Source organism: Sus scrofa, chromosome 8 (assembly GCF_054392235.1).
Source record: "Sus scrofa isolate SSC_HxYL_T2T_F1_AM1 chromosome 8, Sscrofa_HxYL_maternal_Yorkshire_Landrace_v2.0, whole genome shotgun sequence".
Lineage (NCBI taxonomy): Eukaryota > Metazoa > Chordata > Mammalia > Artiodactyla > Suidae > Sus > Sus scrofa.
The window spans coordinates 6290879-6310342 of NC_139390.1; the positions used below are offsets into that span (position 1 = coordinate 6290879).

General features: G+C 52.5%; 1 protein-coding gene across 8 annotated transcripts in view; it reads right to left on the minus strand.

Annotated features, from left to right (window-relative positions):
• The window catches only part of SLC2A9 (solute carrier family 2 member 9), a 204529-nt gene that overhangs the window by 164407 nt on the left and 20658 nt on the right, over positions 1-19464 (minus strand). For 5 of the 8 annotated variants that reach the window (XM_084973835.1, XM_084973834.1, XM_084973838.1 and 2 more), the window contains exons 1-2: positions 8006-8198; positions 5236-5334 (exon numbers count right to left, since the gene is read on the minus strand). In XM_084973835.1, the coding sequence (XP_084829961.1) occupies positions 5236-5334; positions 8006-8122 (216 nt within the window). In that variant the 5' untranslated portion in view covers positions 8123-8198. Of the gene's footprint in view, positions 1-5235; positions 5335-8005; positions 8199-15835; positions 15931-18321; positions 18377-19464 lie in introns of those variants that run through there. The other 3 variants (XM_084973833.1, XM_084973839.1, XM_084973832.1) reach the window with 3 other exon arrangements.

Genomic DNA, 19464 nt, shown 5'->3' on the forward strand with positions numbered 1-19464 from the left:
ACAACAGCAAATATTGGCGAGAGTGTGGAGCAACAGGAACTTCAGGCCACTGCTGGTGAGAATGCAAAGCGGTGCGGCCACTTTGGAAGCCACTTTGTCAATTTCTTACAAAACTAATCATACTCCTACCATATGACTCAGAAATTGTGCTTCTAGGCATTAACTCAGATGAACTCAACACTCGCATCCACACACTTATTTGTCATTGCCCAAACTCGGATGCAATCAAGATGTCCTTCGGGTTTGGTTTTTGAAGGCTGCACCCACAGCGCATGGAAGTTTCCAGGCTAGGGGTCAAATGGGAGCTACAGCGGCCGGCCTACACCACAGCTCACGGCAACGCCAGATCCTTAACCCACTGAGCAAGGCCAGGGATCAAACCCGCAACCTCATGGATACTCGTTGGATGTGTTTCCGCTGCGCCACAGCGGGAACTCCCAACGTGTCCTTTGGTTTGGGATTCGCGGATGCAGACGGGAATCCATAGGATGGATACACAACAAGGTCCTGCTGTGTAACACAGGGACCTTTACTCAATCGCCCGTGATAAACCGTAACGGAAAAGAAGGTGAAAAAGAATATATACATACATGAGTGTGTATAACCGAGTCGCTTTGCTATACAGCAGAAACTAACACGATACTGTAAATCAACTCTTTTAAAATTGTTTTAGAAAGATGTTCTTCCGTAGGTGAGGGGCTAAAAAACTGTCACATCCAGACCATGGACTATTATTCAGAGCCAAAAACAGATGAGGTTTCAAGCCATGAAGAGACACGGAGGAAGCTTAAGTGCACATTCCTAAGTGGAAGAGGCCAACCTGGAAAGGTTACTTACTGTATGAGCCCAGCTATATGACATTCTTTTTTTTTCTTTTTTGTCTTTTTGCCATTTCTTGGGCCGCTGCTGCGGCATATGGAGGTTCCCAGGCTAGGGGTCGAATCGGAGCTGTAGCCACCGGCCTACGCCAGAGCCACAGCAACGCGGGATCCGAGCCGAGTCTGCAACCTACACCACAGCTCATGGCAACACTGGATCCTTAACCCACTGAGCAAGGCCAGGGATCGAACCTGCAACCTCATGGTTCCTAGTAAGATTCATTAACCACTGAGCCACGACAGGAACTCCTGTTTGTTTTTAAATTTATTTTTTAATTTTTAAAATTTAAGTAGAGTTGATTTACAATGTGGTGTCAATTTCTGCTGTAGAGCACAGTGAGGCACCCATACTGATATATAAACTATATAGTACATATATAAAATAGTATGTATTTCTTCTTACCTTCCATCAAGGTCTACCACAGGAGACTGCACATAGTTCCCTATGATATACAGCAGGACTTGAGGTGCCATTTCTAACTCGAGTTCTCTTGCTGTTTTCACCACATCTTCAGTTACTTCTGGTCCTGAAGACTTGAACTCCTCGAAGTCATCAATGAAGGATAAAATCAACTTCTTCCAAACTCTGGTTAATATTTTGATCTTCTTTGCCCAGAGCCACATTATCTGTGCCAGATATAGCATTTTGAAATCTCTTTCCTTCCTTCCTCTTTCTTTCTTTTTCTTTCCTTCCTTCCTTCCTTCCTTCCTTCCTTCCTTCCTTCCTTCCTTCCTTCCTTCTCTCTCTCTCTCTCTCTCTCTCTCTTTCTTTCTTTCTTTCTTTCTTCTGCATCCATGGCATGTGAGAGTTCCTGGGCCAGGAATTGAAGCCACACGACAGCTGTAACCAGAGCCACAGCAGTGACAATGCCAGATCCTTAACCCGCTGAGCCACCAGGGAATGCCTGAAATGTACATCTTAGTTAAGACATGACAAGTCAGAATTACTCCTCCACCCACAGGCTGCCGAATGGGTGGTGTGTTAGCAGGGCTGAAAACGTGGATCTCACATACATCTCCATGCAAACTCCTGGGTGGCTGGATGCACTGTCACAGAGCACTCATATTTTGAAAGAAATCTTTTTTTTTTTTTTTTTTTTTTTCTGAGCAGCAGGTCTCAACGGTGGGCTTAAAATATTCAGTGAGCCAAGCTGTAAACAGATGTGCTGTGCCCAGATTGATGGGTCTACGTGTAGAGCACAGAGGCGATGCAGTTTAATTCTGAAGAGCCTGGGATTTCTGGAATAGTAAATGACGGCCGACTTCAGCCTCGAGTCAGCCGCTCACAAGAGAGCCCGCTTGTCCTTTGAAGCCAGGCACCGACATCTCCTCTTGGGCTCTCGAGTCCTGGGTGGCATCTTCCAACAGACGTCCGTTTCATCTACACTGCCAACCTGTTGTTTGGTGTAGCCCCCTTCATGGATTAACCGAGCCTGATCTTCTGGATAACGTGCTGCAGCTTCTGCATCCGCATTTGCTGCTTGACTTTGATGTTAGAGGGACGACGTCTTTCCTGGGACCTCGCAACTCAACCTCTGCTCGCTTCCAGTTTTCTCTGCAGCTTCCTTAACCCCCAGCCTCCGTAAACTAAAGAGAGCTAGTGCCTTTCTGGGCTTAGGTTTTGACCGTACAGGAAATGTTACAGCCCCTCTGTCCAGACGCGAACACTCTCCCACATCGGCAGTAAGGCTGTGGAACTTCGTGTGTTCACTGGAGCAGCACTTTCAATTTCCTTCGAGAATTTTCCTCTGTTTTCACAATTTGGCTGACTGCCCCAAGAGGCCTCACTCTCCACCTAGCTCAGCTTTTCACATACCTTCTCTACTAGGTTCGTCATTTCTAGCTTTTTTTTTTTTTTTTTTTGGTCTTTTTGCCTTTTTTCTAGGGCTACTTGCATGGCATATGAGGTTCCCAGGCTAGGGGTTGAATCGGAGCTGTAGCCACCAGCCTACACCACAGCCACAGCAATGCCGGATCCTTAACCCACTGAGCGAGGCCAGGGATCGAACCCACAACCTCATGGTTCCTAGTCGGATTCGCTAACCACTGCGCCACAACAGGAACTCCCCCATCGTTTCTAGCTTTTGATTTAAAGGGGGAGACATGCAATTCTTCCCTTCACTTGAACACTCAGAGGCCACTGCAGGGTTATTCACTGACCTCATTTCAATGTTGTTGTGTCTCAGGGAACAGGGAGGCCCAAGGAGAGAGAATGAGAGAGAGAGGGAGAGGGAGAGGGAGAGATGGGGGAGTGGCCTGTGGGTGGAGCCGTCAGAACACACACAATATTTATCCATTCAGTTCACTGTCTTACGGGGGCGCAGTTCATGAAGCCCCCCAACAAGAGCCACGTCAAAGATCACAGCTCACAGATCACCATACGCATAATGAAAAAGTTTAAAACATTGTGAGGGTTATCCAAATGTGACACCAAGGCACCGAGTGAGCGGATGCCGTTGTGCAAACCCTCAATTTGGAAAATCTGCAGTATCTGCAATGAAGCAACATGCAATAAAACAAGGTGCGGCCGCGGGAGACAGTAACAAGGTCGGTGGCTGCGGGGGGTGGGGGGGTTGCACAGACAGAGCACAGGTTTCGGGCAGGGAAGCTGTTGTGTAAGATACCGTGGTGGGTACAAGTCATTCCATATTTGTTAAAATCCACAGAGTGCACAGCGCCAAGAGTGAACCTGGGCATAAGCTGTGGGCTTTGGGTGATAACGAGGTCTCGAGGTGGGCTCATCAGTTATAATGAAGGCACCGCTTTGGGGCAGGATGTCACTGGAGGGGGAAGCTGTCCACGTGTGGGGGCAGAGAGCATACGGAAATTCTGTGCCTTTCCAAACACTTTCACCCCGAACCTAAAACTGCTCTTAAATAGAAAGATTTTAAGCAAAAACATTTCTTTATCAGGGCCGCGCCCACAACATATGGAAGTTCCCAGGTTAGGGCTTGAATCAGAGCTGTAGCTACCGGTTCCAATTCCCAGTCCTCTCAAAGACAAGCATAGACAATTCAGATCCCACTGCAGGATGGCATCACAATGGCAGAATCAAAGTCACTGACTGATGCAAGCACTCGGAGAACCCATCGCGGTCCCCTGGTTTTCAAATTGTTTTTAGCACCAGAATCACTTTTTCCAATGAACTTACAGAGACCACAAATGTAAAAGAGCTGAGAGAGTGAAAAACAGAGCTGTCCTGCCACAAATGAAGTCTGGATCCCTGCATCCTCCACCCGCGTTTTGCATTTTGCATACAGTGTGCTGGGCCCCCAAATAAGAAGAAATCTTTTTTTTTTTTTTTTGCTTTTTAGGGCCACACCCAAGGCATATGGAAGTTCCCAGGCTAGGGGTTGAGTCAGAGCTGCAGCTGCCGGCCTACACCACAGCCACAGCAATGCAGCATCCTTAACCCACTGAGCAAGGCCAGGGATCGAGCCCACATCCTCATGGACACTCGTCAGATTTGTTTCTGCTTCACCACAAAAGGAACATCAAGAGGAAATCTTAAAAGCATCGGGGAAGGTCCACAGCCCGGCTTCTGTCCGCATCTTTAGCTCATGTTCTCCAAAACACACCCTGGGCTCCAACCACATCCGACCTGCATTTCTGCAAATGTTGCATATCTCAGGCTTGTACTCCTTTGCTCCACCTTCAGATGCAGCCCTGGCGTCACCTCCTCCAGGAAGTCTTCCCACACACCACCCTCAGCCCACTATTTTCCCCTAGGGGTGGAGGTAGGTCAGGCAGAAACCAGCTCCTCCTGGGGAATGGGTGGCACCTAAGCCTAGGTGGGTGAGAACAAACCCTCATCTGCAAACCAGCAGAGTGGTACTAGGAGGGCCTAAGGACTTGCATCCAATGGCCTCATTTCAGAAGAAAACAAAGGCTAGCAATGGATCTTAAACCAAGAGAAACTCAAGTGACCTCTAGCTGTGATTTAAAGCCATCAACACAGAAAGAACAGATCAGGAAAAGTTTCCATGCCTCGGATCCCGCCATAGCTCCTCAGATTCGGTGCTCCCTGCCCTGGAATAAGACCCTTAGGATCTGGCCCCTGCGACCTCCAAAGACCCCTCTCCTCCCCCTACACTCTCCCAGGATGTTCCAGGGCAAGGAGCTGACTCCACGCATCATCCTGCTCTGTTTCTGTATCTCCCACCTCCACCTCGAGGGTGGGGGCTGGCCTCACTCCCTCGGTCCCTCCCCTCCCGGCAGTGTCCAGCAAGGGTCTGGCCCAGAACCGGCCTGCAGCTTGCAGAACCGGGTACCAGCGAGGGCGAGGTGGTCACACCCGGTTTTCCGCGTTGCCGCAGCGCCCTCTGCCGGGCGCATCCCGCTGCCGCGGGGCACTCACCCGAGTCGGGGCGTTCACCACCGAGAGGTTGTACCCGTAGAGGAAGGAGGAGCCGAAGGCGCCCACGACAGAGGCCACGATGAGCGAGCAGGACCAGTTCTGGGAAAGGAGAGGAAAGCACATCAGACTTTGGCCCTCGGGTTCAGGGCCGGGGCCCACACGATGCACTTGGGGCGCCCTTTTAGCGGGGAAAGACGTGCCAGAGGATTCCCAGGCCAGGCGCAGGTGGTGGGCGTGCTCAGCCCGGGAGCTCCCTTTGCCTCTGTCCCCAGCCAGACCACTGCCCGCCTCGTCCAGCTGCAAGATCTGGGAAGCACAGACCCAGCGCCCTTCCCAGGTGCTGTTAGCAGCCTCACACTGTTATTTGGCTGAATCTGGTCACTCTCTGACCCACATAGAAGCAAAAAGCAAAGCCAGGCTAAGCTGCCCGCAGTGGCAGCTGCTCCTTATTAAGAGTTAGGAGCCAGTCATCTCTAATAAGCACTTTCTGGGTATTTTCTCATGGTATCCTCAGATCACCACTCGTTTATCTTGATTTTACAGGTGAGGAAATGGAGGCATGGGGCTGTCCCTGGTACTGTCTGGGTGGTCTGGCTTCGGCCAGAGCAGTCCCCACTGCACCACACCGCCCTTCTCTGCCTCTTGGTCTGGGTGCAGTGTCTGGGGCCTGATGCTGCAGCTGGCCACCCAGACACACGCCCCCCCCACACACACACACTCGGTTCCAGGCTGAGCTGTCCACTTACAGGCCAGTGTGAGCAGCAGGGGACCAGGACCTCCAGACAGAGAGATTCGGGTCTTGGCCGGGAGATCCGAGCATCTGTCTCCATGTAACCCTGCCCCGTGGCCCCACCCAAGGCTGGCCCCAGCCACGGTAGGACCTGGAGCAGAAACATCTGGGCCCCATGGCAGAGGCTGTTCAGAGGCAGGAGGAGCCGCCTTCGGAGTCTGGCCAGGGGAGGGCCACTCAGCAGCTGGGGGGACGCAGGTGCTCTTGGAAGGTATTTTCTCAGCCTTCATTATCGTGTGTGTGTGTGTGTGTGTGTGTGTGTGTGTGTGTGTGTGTTCTAGGTGCCAGGCCCTGGCAAAGCTCAGCAGCAAACACGACAGGTGAGGTCCACGGTGAGGGAACTGAATGGGTGGCACTCTGGCTGGAAGGCGAAGCCAGACTCCATGGCCAAGTCCCCGTTCGACATCTTGGCAGCCTCCTCTGGCCCAGGCTCCAGTGCTGGAGGCTCTGCCATTCAGCCATGGGACCCGCCCAGCATCTTCATCTTCCTGGGCCTCGGCTTGCCCAGCTGTAAAATGGGATCTGAATTGTAGCCCCAGGAGCTCCTGTTGTGGCTCAGCAGTAATGAACCCAACTAGTATCCATGAGGATGTGGGTTCGATCCCCCGCCTTGCTCAGTGGGTTAAGGATCCGGCATTGCCATGAGCTGCGGTGTAGGTCGCAGATGCGGCTTGGATCCCACATTGCTGGGGCTATGGTGTAGGCTGGCAACTATAGTTCTGATTGGACCCCTAGCCTGGGAACCTCCATATGCTGCAGGTGTGGCCCTAAAAAGACAAAAGAACAAAAATAAAGAAATTGTAGCCCCAGCTACATAAGCTGTTGGGGATCAGTCGCTGGCTGGGCCATGTGGAGGGCTGTTTACCCACCTTGTTCTATCTGTTCCCTCTGACCCTGATGTGCAGAATGGCCGTGGCCTACGCTACGTGCCAAGGTCTCTCTCGCCACCCCCCCCATTGACGGCACCCCTGAAATCCTCCCGTCTGGAGACCTTGGTCCCTAAGACCCACTGAAAACCTCCCTCAAAGTCTCACCTCCTCATTTTTACTTTTCTGCCCTTGATTCAACTCCCTGACCCCCAGCTTCGCCCCTTAGGACTGTGTAACCTTAGACCAATTACTAGCTGCTCTGTGACTCAGTGGCCTCATCTGTGAAATGGGGATGAGAATGGACCCACCTCATAGGCTATTCTGCAGAGGACAGGAGTTAGAGCAGGTAAGGTCCTCACCTGTCCTGGAGCAGGTGCCCGTGCGTGTCAGCTGCAGAAGCTGGGCAGAGGGCACAGATCTTACTTTTTTAGGAGGGGGGTACCTGGCCTCCAGGCACCCAGCCTGCTTGCTGAGGAGGTGCTTGGGGAATGCTGTGACAGGGTGGAGGCCAGAGGGAGGGATTATAGGCCATGGAGGTGGAGGCGGGCTGGTGTGGGGTCAGAATGTGTTTCTGCAGTAAGAGGAGTTTGAACTAAATGCGATGCGTCGATGGCACTGAATCACATTTTGGGCAAAATGCCCACTCTCCATCACCCTGTGTCTTTATTCTCATGCTCTGGGACTTGGCTGAGAGTCCCTCCTCCTGACCCCGGGAGGTGCTCGTCCCCTGTGCTTCCCACGCTCCCGGCCCCGGTGACTCTTCCCTTGTCTGTGCCCATCAGAGGGCAGAGAAGAGCAGGTGGGGGCCGTCTCGCCAGAGCCCCCGCTCCCCGTGGCCCACCTGTGCCCGCCACCTCTCACAGCTGTCCCAAGGGCAGAGGGTGTCTCTTAGTGGGGGCGGGGAAGGAGGGGACACCACCCGGCCAGGGCAAGCAGTTCTGTGCGGTGGCCCTGTTGCAGGGGCACAGGTGTGAGGCCAGAAGATGCTGTCCTGCCCGGGACGCAGCGGCTTGAGTTAAAGCGTCACAGGGACAGCGCCAGGACTCAGCACCAGAGGCCTTTCTGGCGGGATAGAGAGCCCTCCTTAGCAGGGATAGAGGCCCGTTTTTACCTTTCTTCTCCTCACACCCGGCGACCTGCTGCTCCGGCGGTGGCGGCGACCCTCAGGTGGCCTGGGGTGGCTCAGGCCATGCATAAGGAGAGCTGAGCTCAGTTCCCGGGAGTCCATATCCTGTGTCCTGGCGACCTGCCTGCTGGCCCTCCCTGCGGCTGGTGGGGTCAGCGGCACCTCCAGCCCGGGCTCTGCTGGCACAGCTCCCTGAATGAGGAGGCAGAGTCCCCGGGTGGGCGGGCACCCGAAACAGGAAATGTGGCAATTTTGTCTTGTCTGAACAGGAAACAGGCGAGGCATTTCTTCCCATTTCCAAGTCATCACAGCAACTGGAATTCTCAGGAATCCCTGCCCTGAGTATGGATTCTTCCTTTGGCTACTTTTTATCTTCCCTCTTAAGGCCAGTGTGCTGGGAGGGGAGCAGCTGGCATGAACCTAGGGCAACTGTCCCTCAGGACTGGGACAGACAGAAAGGCTACTGAGTCCAGGAGAAGCCTGGCGGGGCTCCGACCCTGACTCCACCCCTTTTTAGCTGTGTGTCCTTAGGCAAATCACTTTGCTTCTCTGAGCTACCACGTTTACAAGTGCAAAATGGGAGATTGAGCCCACCCAGATTGTCTTGCCAGCTTATTCTGAGGCTTGCATAGAAAATGCTCAGCCCGGGCAGCATGTTGGCAGGGGCACAGATGCCCTGCAGCGCTAGAACCAGTGGAAAGAGGTGGGTTTGGAAGAAAATGAATCTGCCGCTGGTCATTCCTCTGCCCTGCTCATTCAGCCAGGCTGGCTCAGGGAGAGCAATAAGGGGTGAGACCCCCTCACACACACCGTGAGGATTAACTCGCTGCCTGGCCGAATGGCCCGGATGTTGGAGAAGCCTTAACTCAGGTCTAGGACAGGTTGCTTTGGCCACTTGCCCTCCGGAGGCAGAGAGCAGGTGCAGAGGCTGGCAGAGCAAAGGCGTGCCTGGGAGATGCGGGAACCCTAGAAGGCTGGGGCGGCCTCAGGTTCACATAAAAGAGACCGGGAACCAGCACCCTGACTTTAAGGGGAAGCGCATGTTGAAATAAAAGCTGCAGATGACAGCAGAAGCGCTGGGATCGTGGATTATCAAACGAGAAGCAGTCCCCTGACGCACAACAGGGAGAGGTAGCTGCTCAGAGGGGACCCAGCACTTCCAAGAGAAAAAGTCAAGCCTGAATAATTAGGCTAGTTATTTACCAAGTACATGAATCACTCAGAGCAATACTCCTTCTGCATATTAATCATGCCGGGAGGCAGCTTAGAGAATTGGCTGTTTCTGGAAACAATTTGCAGCCAGTTGGCCAGCGTGCTACACAGAGGCGGGTCTGGAGCAGAATTGTAACGAGGAAGGTCTTGATTACAACATCACATGTGGTGGCTGAGGATTCCTGGGGGAACCCAGAGGAGGCACGGAGCCAACCTGGGGCTGATCCCGGAAGACTTTCTGGAGGAGGCGATTCCTGTGCAAACTCTTAGGAGGGGACTAAGTCTGGAGAATATGCAGGCAGAGGAGGGCGCAGGCATGGACACCCTGGGGTGTGTGAGGATGCAAAGTAACTGAGTAGGTTGGAGCCTAAAGTGTGGGAGGGGCAGCGGAGGGGGAGTGAGCCCCCCTCGTCTCATTTCTTGCTCCACCCACTCCGTGTCCCAGGCCCTTCCATGCATGTACCTGGTCTCCCTCGATCTTGCTAAAGCTCACAGTTGATGAGGCGACCTGTCCCCCTCATTTAAAATTGTCCCATGTTCCCTGGAAACAACCTAAATGTCCTCGACAGATGGCTGGATTAAGAAGATGTGGGCCACATACACAATGGAATACTACTCGGCCATAAAAAAGAATGAAAGAATGCCATTTGCAGCAGCATGGATGGAACTAGAGACTCTCAAACTAAATGAAGTAAATCAGAAAGAGAAGGACAAATACCATATGATATCACTTGTATCTGGAATCTAATACAGGGCACAAATGAATCTTTCCACAGAAAAGAAAACTCGTGGACTTGGAGAACAGACTTGTGGTTGCTAAGGGGGAGGGGGAAGGAGGGGGAGGGACTGGGAATTTGGGGTTAATGGATGCAAACTATTGCCTTTGAAATGGATAAGCAATGGGATCCTGCTGTGTAGCGCTGGGAACTATATCTGGTCACTTGGGATGGAGCTTGATGATGTGAGAAAAAAGAATATATGTGTGTATGTGCTACTGGGTCAGCTTGCTGTGCAGCAGAAAATTGACAGAACACTGTAAACCAGCTATAATGGAAAAAATAAAAACCATTATTAAAAAAAATAAAATGGTTCCATGTTCCCCACTGAGCTTGAAAACTCAAAAGGTGCCAGGGCCCAGGCGGTCCACGCAAATGTGCAGCTGCAGGCAGGGGGGTCCCGGGCGTCTGGGGCCGCCCTGAGCTGCAGGGACCCCAAGTCAAAAAGCGCTAAAGGCCCTGCCCCCCAGCCCAGCGTGGCCTCGGGGCACGTAGCGGACACTGAGCATGAACTTGAGGCCCTGTCCGAGCTGCCCCTGGCTGTTCCTCCCGCCCCCACTTCCCTGACCCAAGTCCTGCTGAATCATCTGGGCTCTGAGGGCAGAAGGCAGGGCGGGTGTAGACTGGAGGCTGGGGTGGGGGGTGGGGACAGACTGCCAGCAGCTGCCCTGGTCCCGGGGCTCTGCCAGCACCCAGGACTGGACACAGGGCAGCAGAGCGAAACTTGTGCGACGTCAACTTCCCTTTCTGTCCTGCAGCCTGGAGGCAGCCTGGCCTGAGGGGTTCCTCTTACTGGTGGAGCTGGCTGCCTGCCAATCCGCCCCCAGCCTCCACTGACCGAGCAGCCCAGAGGCTGTGTCCCAAGCCGTTTCGAATCCCCAGGGCCTGGCTCTGGGAAAGGGCCCAGTAGCTGCTTCTGGAACTGAACTCAGAATCGCCTCTGAGTGACGTTCTGAGACCACGAGGTCAGAGTGGACAGATGAGAATCAAACTAACTTTCTTTTTTTCCTTCTTTCTTCCTCCCTCCCTCCTCCCCTCCTTCCCTTCTTTCTCTCTTTCCCTTTTTGGGGCCGCACCCACGGCATGTGGAAGTTTCCAGGCTAAGTGTCAAGCTGGAGTTATGGCTGTGGACCTATGCCACAGCCACAGCCACAGCCACAGCAATGTGGGATCCAAGCTGCGTCTGCCACCCACACCACAGCTCACGGCAGCACCAGATCCTTAACCCCCTGATCGGGGCCAGGGATCGAACCCACATCCTCATGGATGCTAATCAGGTTCGTAACCGGCTGAGCCACAACCCGAACTCCAAGATGAGAATCTTCTACCAGGAAAGGGTCAGAAAAAAGGGCAGTTCATTTGGGAAGAAAGTCTGCAATGACGACAGCCTCTCTTCATCACACCGGGTGCCTAGACAGTGGAGCCCTGACTCAGCCTAGTACGAGCACCAAGAATAAGATGCTGTGTCCACTGGGGGGAACCGCTGCCTCGTTCTGCCGTGTCCCTGGGGTGGCAGGTGGCCGGGCCTCCCTGGACCTCCATTTCACACCTGTGAGATGGAGACGGTGACGCTCAGCCTGCCACCTCCCATTCCCCCCGGGAATCTGTAGGTACAGGTGTGTTGAGCTTTGTCCTGCCAAGCACGGGTGTGCTACCAACACGGACGTGTCTTCCGAGTCCTGGTTGCCTCCACACCCATCATGGGAGATGAGGCACGGATGGGCCAAGGTGTGGGATGGGCTGCACTGCAAACTGGCTATGTAGCCTTGGACACATGGGTTCGGCCTTCTTGGAGCCTCCGTTCCTGACCTGTAAAATGGGCGTGATGCTATCTCCACTATGGTGTAGCCAGAAGCAAACGAGAGACCCATGTGAGGTCTGGCACAGGGCAGGCGCTGTCTGGCTATGGGTTTGGGATGTGGTTTAAAGAGCGGGGTCCAGGGAGCCCCGAGGAAGGAGAGAGGCTTTCCAGGTGCGGAGGACTTCCTGGAGGAGGGGGCAGGTGTAATGGGAGATGGGTTTCAGTGTGGCCTGAAGGTCAGTGACATTATCACCTTCGGCATCAATGCCTCTTTGTTGAGAAATGACCTTTGGAATGGAGACCCCCCTCCCCCCCCCCGTCAAGTCTGGAAGGTCACCCTAGACAGTGTCATCATCAACCAATGTCACCATCAGCCGCCGGTGCCTCACCATACACACGTCACCTTCACAGGCCCCTTCCCATGCACCTCGGCTTCTAGCCTCGGCTCCTTCTCGGCCCCTCCTCACCTCAACACCACCTCCCTCGGAGGTTTTTGGGTTTTTTTTTTTTTTTGCTTTTTTTAGGGCCACACCTGTGGCATATGGAAGTTCCCAGGCTCAGGGTCAAATGGGAGCTACAGCTGCTGGCTTACGCCACAGCCACAGCAATGCAGGATCCGAGCCACGTCTGTGACCTACACCACAGCTCACGGCAATGCCGGATCCTTAACCCACTGAGCAAGGCCAGGGATCGAACCTGCAACCTCATGGATACTGGTCGGGTTCGTTAATCGCTGAGCCATAAAGGGAACTCCCGTCCATGTGTTTTTTGTTTTGTGTGTTTTTTTTCTGGCCAAAGGTTGAATTCGAGCCGCAGCTTATGAGACCTATGCCACAGCTGTGGCAGCACTGGATCCTTTAACCCACTGTGCTGAGGATTGAACTCACAGCTCCAACAGCAATCCGAGCTGCTACAACTGGATTCTAAACCCACTACATCAGAGAAGGAACTCCAACCATGGGGCTTTTTTTTTTTTTTGTCTTTTTAGGGTCATACCCAGGTCATATGGAGGTTCCCAGGCTAGGGGTCGAATCGGAGCTGTAGCTGCCAGCCTGCACCACAGCCACAGCAACTTAGGATCTGAGCCGCATCTGCGACCTACACCACAGCTCACGGTAATGCCGGATCCTTAACCCACTGAGTGAGGCCAAGGATCGAACCCGTGTCCTCATGGATACTCACTGGGTTTGCTACCGCTGAGCCACAACGGGAATCCCATCCATGTGTTTTTTTAACTTAAAATTAAATGAAAAATAACATGTCCATACTTTAAATTATTTAGTCAACAATTACAATTATTTATAAGGGCCTAGTGTCTACGTTGTGGGGGTGCAATCTCTTGCCCTGCCCTCATGGAGCCCACATTCTGGGAGGAGGGACAAATTGGGAAGAGCACACAGGCCACTCCCAGGGCCTATGACCGGCCTGGCCCAGGACTGGCCGGGAGCAGCAGGAGATGGGCTCAGACACCAGCGGGGGACAGAGCTCTGGGTGTGCAAAGGGAGGGACAGAGGGTGAGTGTCGGGTGTGATGAGGCAGTGGAGAGAGACTGTAAGCTGCCACTGGGGGCTTAGAAGGCAGAACAGCCGGGAGAGGACGGGATTCAAGCCATGGTCAGAGGGCTGCCGTTTGAGGATGAGCGTTGCCTATCCAAAGCAGGAACCACCTAGAACTCAAGGTCAGAGTTGATGGACCGTCCCGGACGAGGAGCAAGGATCAAGGACAGTCTCCGGTGGTAGAAGAGGACATTAACTCATCGTGCCATGTGTTAAATACTCCTGTGGGACACAGCTAAGGGGAGGGGACAGGGACACAGGGTGGGAGAACAGACCCAAAAGGAGGGTTGAATAAATCCTCTGTGTTGAGAGAAGTGGGTTGTGCCCAAGACCAAGAATGAGGAGATACGTGTGCTTTCTTCCCAGGGGTCGTGAATGGGGACTATTGCTGGTCCCTGGAGGATGCGTGTGGATGTAAGGTGTGCGGCTTTCCCGGTCACAGCCAGATCTGACCTTCTACTGTCCGTCCATCAGGACCCACTGCCCAGGGGCGCGGTGGCCTGAGACTGTGATCCGCTCCTGCGGAGCCCACCACGGAGCTGAGAATGTCCTCACGCCCCTGAGACATCCCGTCACGGGAGAAGCTGCCCCCGTGCAGTGCAAAGCCAAGTGCAAATGGTTTGCACCCCAGGCATCAAGGAGTTATGTGTTCAAATCCCAGCTCTAGAGCTCACTAGCTGTGTGACTGGGGAAAAGTTACTTAACCTCCTTAACCTCTCTGGGCCTCTCTCTCTCTCTCTCTTTTTTTTAGGGACACACCTGCAAAATAGGGAAGTTCTCAGGCTAGGGATCAAATCAGAGCTACAGCTGCCAGCCTACACCACAGCCACAGCAACGCCCAATCCAAGCTGCATCTGTGACCCATACCACAGGTCACGGCAATGCCGGATCCTTAACCCACTGAGCAAGGCCGGGGATTGAACGCACATCCTCATGGATACCAGTCAGGTTCGTTACCGCTGTGCCACAATGGGAACTCCCGGACCCCTCTTTCTTTAGATCAAGTTGGGAATGTTAACAGGACCTGCCTCGTAGAGCTGTTGTAAGGGTTAAATGAGTCGATATATGCAAAGCACATTGTAAATGCTAAAGAATCAGAGCCAGGGGCCTCACCACAGACTCCTGGGCAGCGGCCTCTGCAAAGCACAGAGAAGGCGCCTCTTCTCTGTAAGGGCCTCATGGAATGGATGGTATCTTAGAACTGGTTCACAGGAGGAAGGAAGAGGATTCATTTGGTGTTTGGCTTGAGAAGCACACTGCCTCAAAATAATTCCCAAGTCTTACGTAAAATAATAAACAACATAACTACAAGCATGATGCATGAGTTCTAAAAAATGCTGGCTCCTGTCTTTTTGACCTGGGGTAACGATACTAATATTCAAATCTAACACTTCACTAGGGGGCCCCCATGTGGCTGAAAAGGTCAGATTGCTGCTGTTGCCAATGGAGAATAGCCACATCCCAAGGCCCCAGGGGCTCACGTGCCACAAGCAGCAGGACTCTGCTCTTGACAATCAGAGTAGCCCACTTACGCTGTAGCTGAGAGTAAATGTTTTAAAATCACCTCCTCTGTGCTACTGCTGCTGCTTCTTATAATAAAACCTTCACAGGTACCATGTGTCGGATGCTATAACTGGCCAAGTTACAAGTACAGCACTCAGGGCTCAGAGAAGGATCTTCTCCCACCCAACCTGTCACAGAAGTTGGATCTGAGCTAGCCCAGACTTCTTGAGGTCAGTCCCAGGCTTGTGAGCCTGCGTGGGGTGGAAGGACGCAACACAAAGTTCGGCAAAGGCGAAGGTAGACGTCTTCTCCCAAACTGGCTCCCGCAAGCAGAGACCACCTCCCTGAACTGTCTAGAGCCACAGCTTTGTGTCCTGTCCACTCTGAGATGTGGCCCCACTGAGCAAAGTCTGGGGGGCCCAGAAAGTCGCTGGCTGAAAGCTCGGAGCAGGAAATGCCACCCATGCCCTGGCCCCAGTTCTCTGACCACCATTCGGTAGTAAATTTATTCTTAATTTTCAAGGTTAATTCTCTACTGACTTTGGCATGGGGCTAAAGCCGACTTAACGCCAGATATTGAAAAGGAATGTGGAGAACAGGGTAGCTAGAAAGATAGAAACTGAGAACGAAAGAAGGAAGGAAAGAAAGAAAGAGAGAGAAAAGAAGGAGGGAAGATAGAGAAAGAAAGAGAAAGAAAAGGAGGGCGAGAAGGAGGAAGGGAGAAAGCGTATTAGCAGCCGTCGGAGCAATAACTGCAGACATAATCACTCATAATCAATTGCCTTTTTATATAAACATCTGTCAGATGCCATGCTAATCATGCCACGTGCATTTGCTCATTTAATCCTCACCAAATTCATTTTCACATCCCTCAATTTTCAAATCCCTTGCTCCCAGCTGCTCTGCAAGTCTCGGTAACTCCTGCAATGGTCCCCAAGCCGACCCAAGTCTGCAAATGTGATTTTACCTGCATCTCTGGAGCTTCCTCGGCCTTTCCTGTCTAAAGAGCCAACAGAAGGTGCTTCATAAATAGAACTCCTCCTGATACAATCAGATAGAAGCCTGGGAAATTGGGAAATAAAACAGGGGTAATAATGAAACGGCATCCAGGTGTGACCGTATATACTCCGTTTTGCCTGATTGACCAGCGATGAATGATTAACATCAGGCTATTGATGACTGGCTTGGCGTATTAAAAACATGCCAAGAGGTGGGTCAGCAAGTGCTGGCCCGGGAGTCGAAGGCAGGGGTGCCCTGGCCAAGCCCCTGGGTGTCAGCTGCCTTCAAGCAAAGAGCGTAGGACCCACCTGCCCCCGGCGGCCGTGAGGACGGTCAGCGTCTGACATGCAGGAGTCAGGACAGACACAAAACACAGACGGATGCAGGCCGATTGAGTCCGAAGCCCGGAGGGGCAGGATGAGGGGTTAATGCTTGCTGCTCTGTCGATGGTGGAATAAAATCGCCCCGTTGAGAAGTACACGAGAGCCGTCTGTCGGGAAATGCCATGCACAAGGTCATGGTCATTGCTGTTACATGAATGGCCACGCTGTCCTCCTGACCTTCGATGGCCCCACAGCCTGCAGGCTAGAAAGGTGACATTTCTGTGCCTGGGTGGCTTCTGCTGTGCTTTGGGACATGCGGCTCTCCAGGGAAGGTTGGTCCTAAGCTATTTGCTTGAAGGGAGCCGCCACCCAGGGGCTCAGCCAGGGCACCCCTGCCTTTGACTTTCTGGCCAGAACTTGCTGACCCACAGCTGGGCTTTTTTTTTTTTGGTCTTTTTAGGGCCACATCCGTGGTATACAGATGTCCCCTAGGGATTGAATTGGAGCTGTAGGTGCCTGCCACAGCCACAGCAACACGGGATCCAAGCCTCATCTGTGACCTACACCACAGCTCACAGCAACGCCAGATCCTTAACCCACGGAGCAAGGCCAGGGATCGAACCCACATCTTGATGAGTACTAGTCGGGTTCTTTACCGCTGAGCCACGACGGGGACTCCTGGGCATATTTTTAATAAGCTGAGCTTGCCATCAATAACACGATGTTGATCGCCCACCGTTTGCCCAGACTGGCATCACAGAATGTTTATGGTAACAGCGGGAGGCTGTCTCGGAGCAGTGGGAATGCTTCCCAGGCTTTTCAATTACCCAGCTGGCACCCACCCCCCTTCCCCCAAAGAACTCCCCCCCCCAACTCCCTTGATGTCCCCAGACATTTTTTGATGTCTTTTTTCATTGCTATAAATCATTCCTGGGAGTCAGGATTATCCCACCACTGGCTCAGCAGTGTCTACGTGATGACAGCATAAGACGGTGACTAAGATCCCGGGATTTGAGGTCAGACCTCAAATCCCATGCCTCGGGGGACAGGTCACTCCTCTGCAAAGTGGGGATAAGAGAATGCACATCTCAAGGTCACATGCAGATCTAATGCGACATCCGGGGGTATGCCTCAGAGTGGAAGTACTGTGCCAATGGTAATTCTAGGTTTATTTTTTCGAGACTTGTCACACTGTTTTCCACGGTGGCCAAACCCATTTCCATTGCCACTGGCCCCTCCCTGGTATATGCCTTTGGAATGGCCGGCCATGGGGTGAGCCCCTGGTAAATATTTGCTGTTGCTGTTACTGCGGAGAAATCTCTGTATTGCTCATTCCATTCTCGATCCTTCCTTTATTTTTTTATAAATGTTTGTGGAGCATCTACTGTGGGGCCAACACCGTGCTAGGTACTGAGAAGGCTGCAAAGAAGGGGAACCCTATCAGCTAATTCACAGTCTAGTCAGAAAGATGAGCCCCTGGAAGGGAGCTACTTTTAGTAAAGCACCTACTATGTGCCGGCCTCTGGTTATGTACAACCTCATCAAACCCTAAGGCAGGTTATCTTGATCTTGTCACCTCCATTCTATGGCTGAGTGTGCTGGGGTTGCAGAGGTCACCCCACCTGCCCAAAGCCCTGGGGCTTGGGCATGAGAATTGAGACTTTTTTCTGTTCTTTTCTTTTTAGGGCTGCACCCGTGGCACATGGAACTTCCCAGGCTGAGTGTCGAATCGGAGCTGCAGCTGCCGGCCTACACCAGAGCCACCGCAGCACCAGATCTGAGCTGAGTCTGAGAACTACCCCACAGCTCGTGGCAACGCCAGGTCCTTAACTCACTGATTGAGGCCAGGGATTGAGCCCGAGTCCTCATGGACACTAGTCAGGTTAGTTACCACTGTGCCTCAGCGGGAACTCCAAGAACTGAGGCTTTTAAAGTGAGACCACCCCTTCTGTCTGCCTGGACACGGTTCACTGCTGGGCTGTGGGCAAGGCCGTCAGGCGGGGTCTGGGGCCTTGATGTCACACACCTTTCTCTCTTTTCTTTTTGGGAGGCGGGGATCCAGACAGACCTCTCACTGGGAGGACCGCCCCTCCCCCCGCCCCCGTGGGTCTTGTGGGCACATCCCTCTCACCTTCTCAAGGATCTCCTTCCTTGCAGCAGTTACCCCATTTCAGCATCAATTTCTCCCCTCTCTTAGGCCCCTGCAGGCCATGTACCAAAAATGTCTTAATATCACCAATTAAAAACCAAAACCAAAGCTAAGTGTTGGCAAGGATGCGAAGAAATCGGAGCCCCCCTACGTGGCTGGTGGGAATGCAAACTGATTTAGCCTTGGTGGAAAATGGTTTGACAGTTTCTCAAAAAAGTAAACAGAATTGACCTATGACCCAGCAATTCCAAGCCTGGGTCTGTCCCCCAAAGAATCGGAAACAGGTGCTTAAAGGCACCTTGAAAGGGGAATGCTCACAGCAGAGCTAGTCACAATAGCTCAAAGGTGGCAACAGTCTAAATATCCATCAGCAACTGAAGGGAGAAGCAATTGTGGTCTCTCCATACAATGGGATGTTATTCCAAGAAAGAAATGAAGTTCGGATATATGTTACAATGTAGAACCTTGAAGCCCTTCTGCTAAGTGAAAAAAAAGCTGATTCCACTTCAATGAAATGGTCAGAAGTAGCGAATCCATAGAGACAGAAGCAGATTAGTGGTTTCCAGGGGCTGGGGGAGGAGGTGTCGGGGGAGCAACGGTTCATGGGTCAGGGGGCTGCTTTGGGGGTGATGAAAATGTTTTGGATCGATCTAGATAGACGTGGCAGCTGTGCAATATTGAGAATGTAATAAACACCACTGAAATGTTCACTTTAAAATGGTTCATTTTATGTGAAGTGAATTTCATCCCAGTTGAAAAAACATAAAAATGAAAAACCTCCCTTTGACCCCATGACCTCCTGCTCGCAGCCCCTTTCCGAGGTGCTGAGGTCCTGTTACAGAAATGCTCTCCCACACTTCCCCTTCTCGCCCCAGTTCTTGCCGCGGGGTATTTGATCCGCCGCACCTCTTAATCATCCAAAGTCAGTAGTCATTTTCCTGTAACCTGCCAGCAGCTTTGGTGAAGGGGACCACTCCTTTTCCTTCTGAGTCCTTCTAGAAACTCCCCCTTCCCGTCTTCCTGCCAACACGGTGGCTTGTTTTCCCCTTTTTTTCCCTCTGATGCCCTGACCATGCCTTCTTTGTTCCTCCTGCTTCTTGCTTTTTATAAAATCCAGAAATTAGG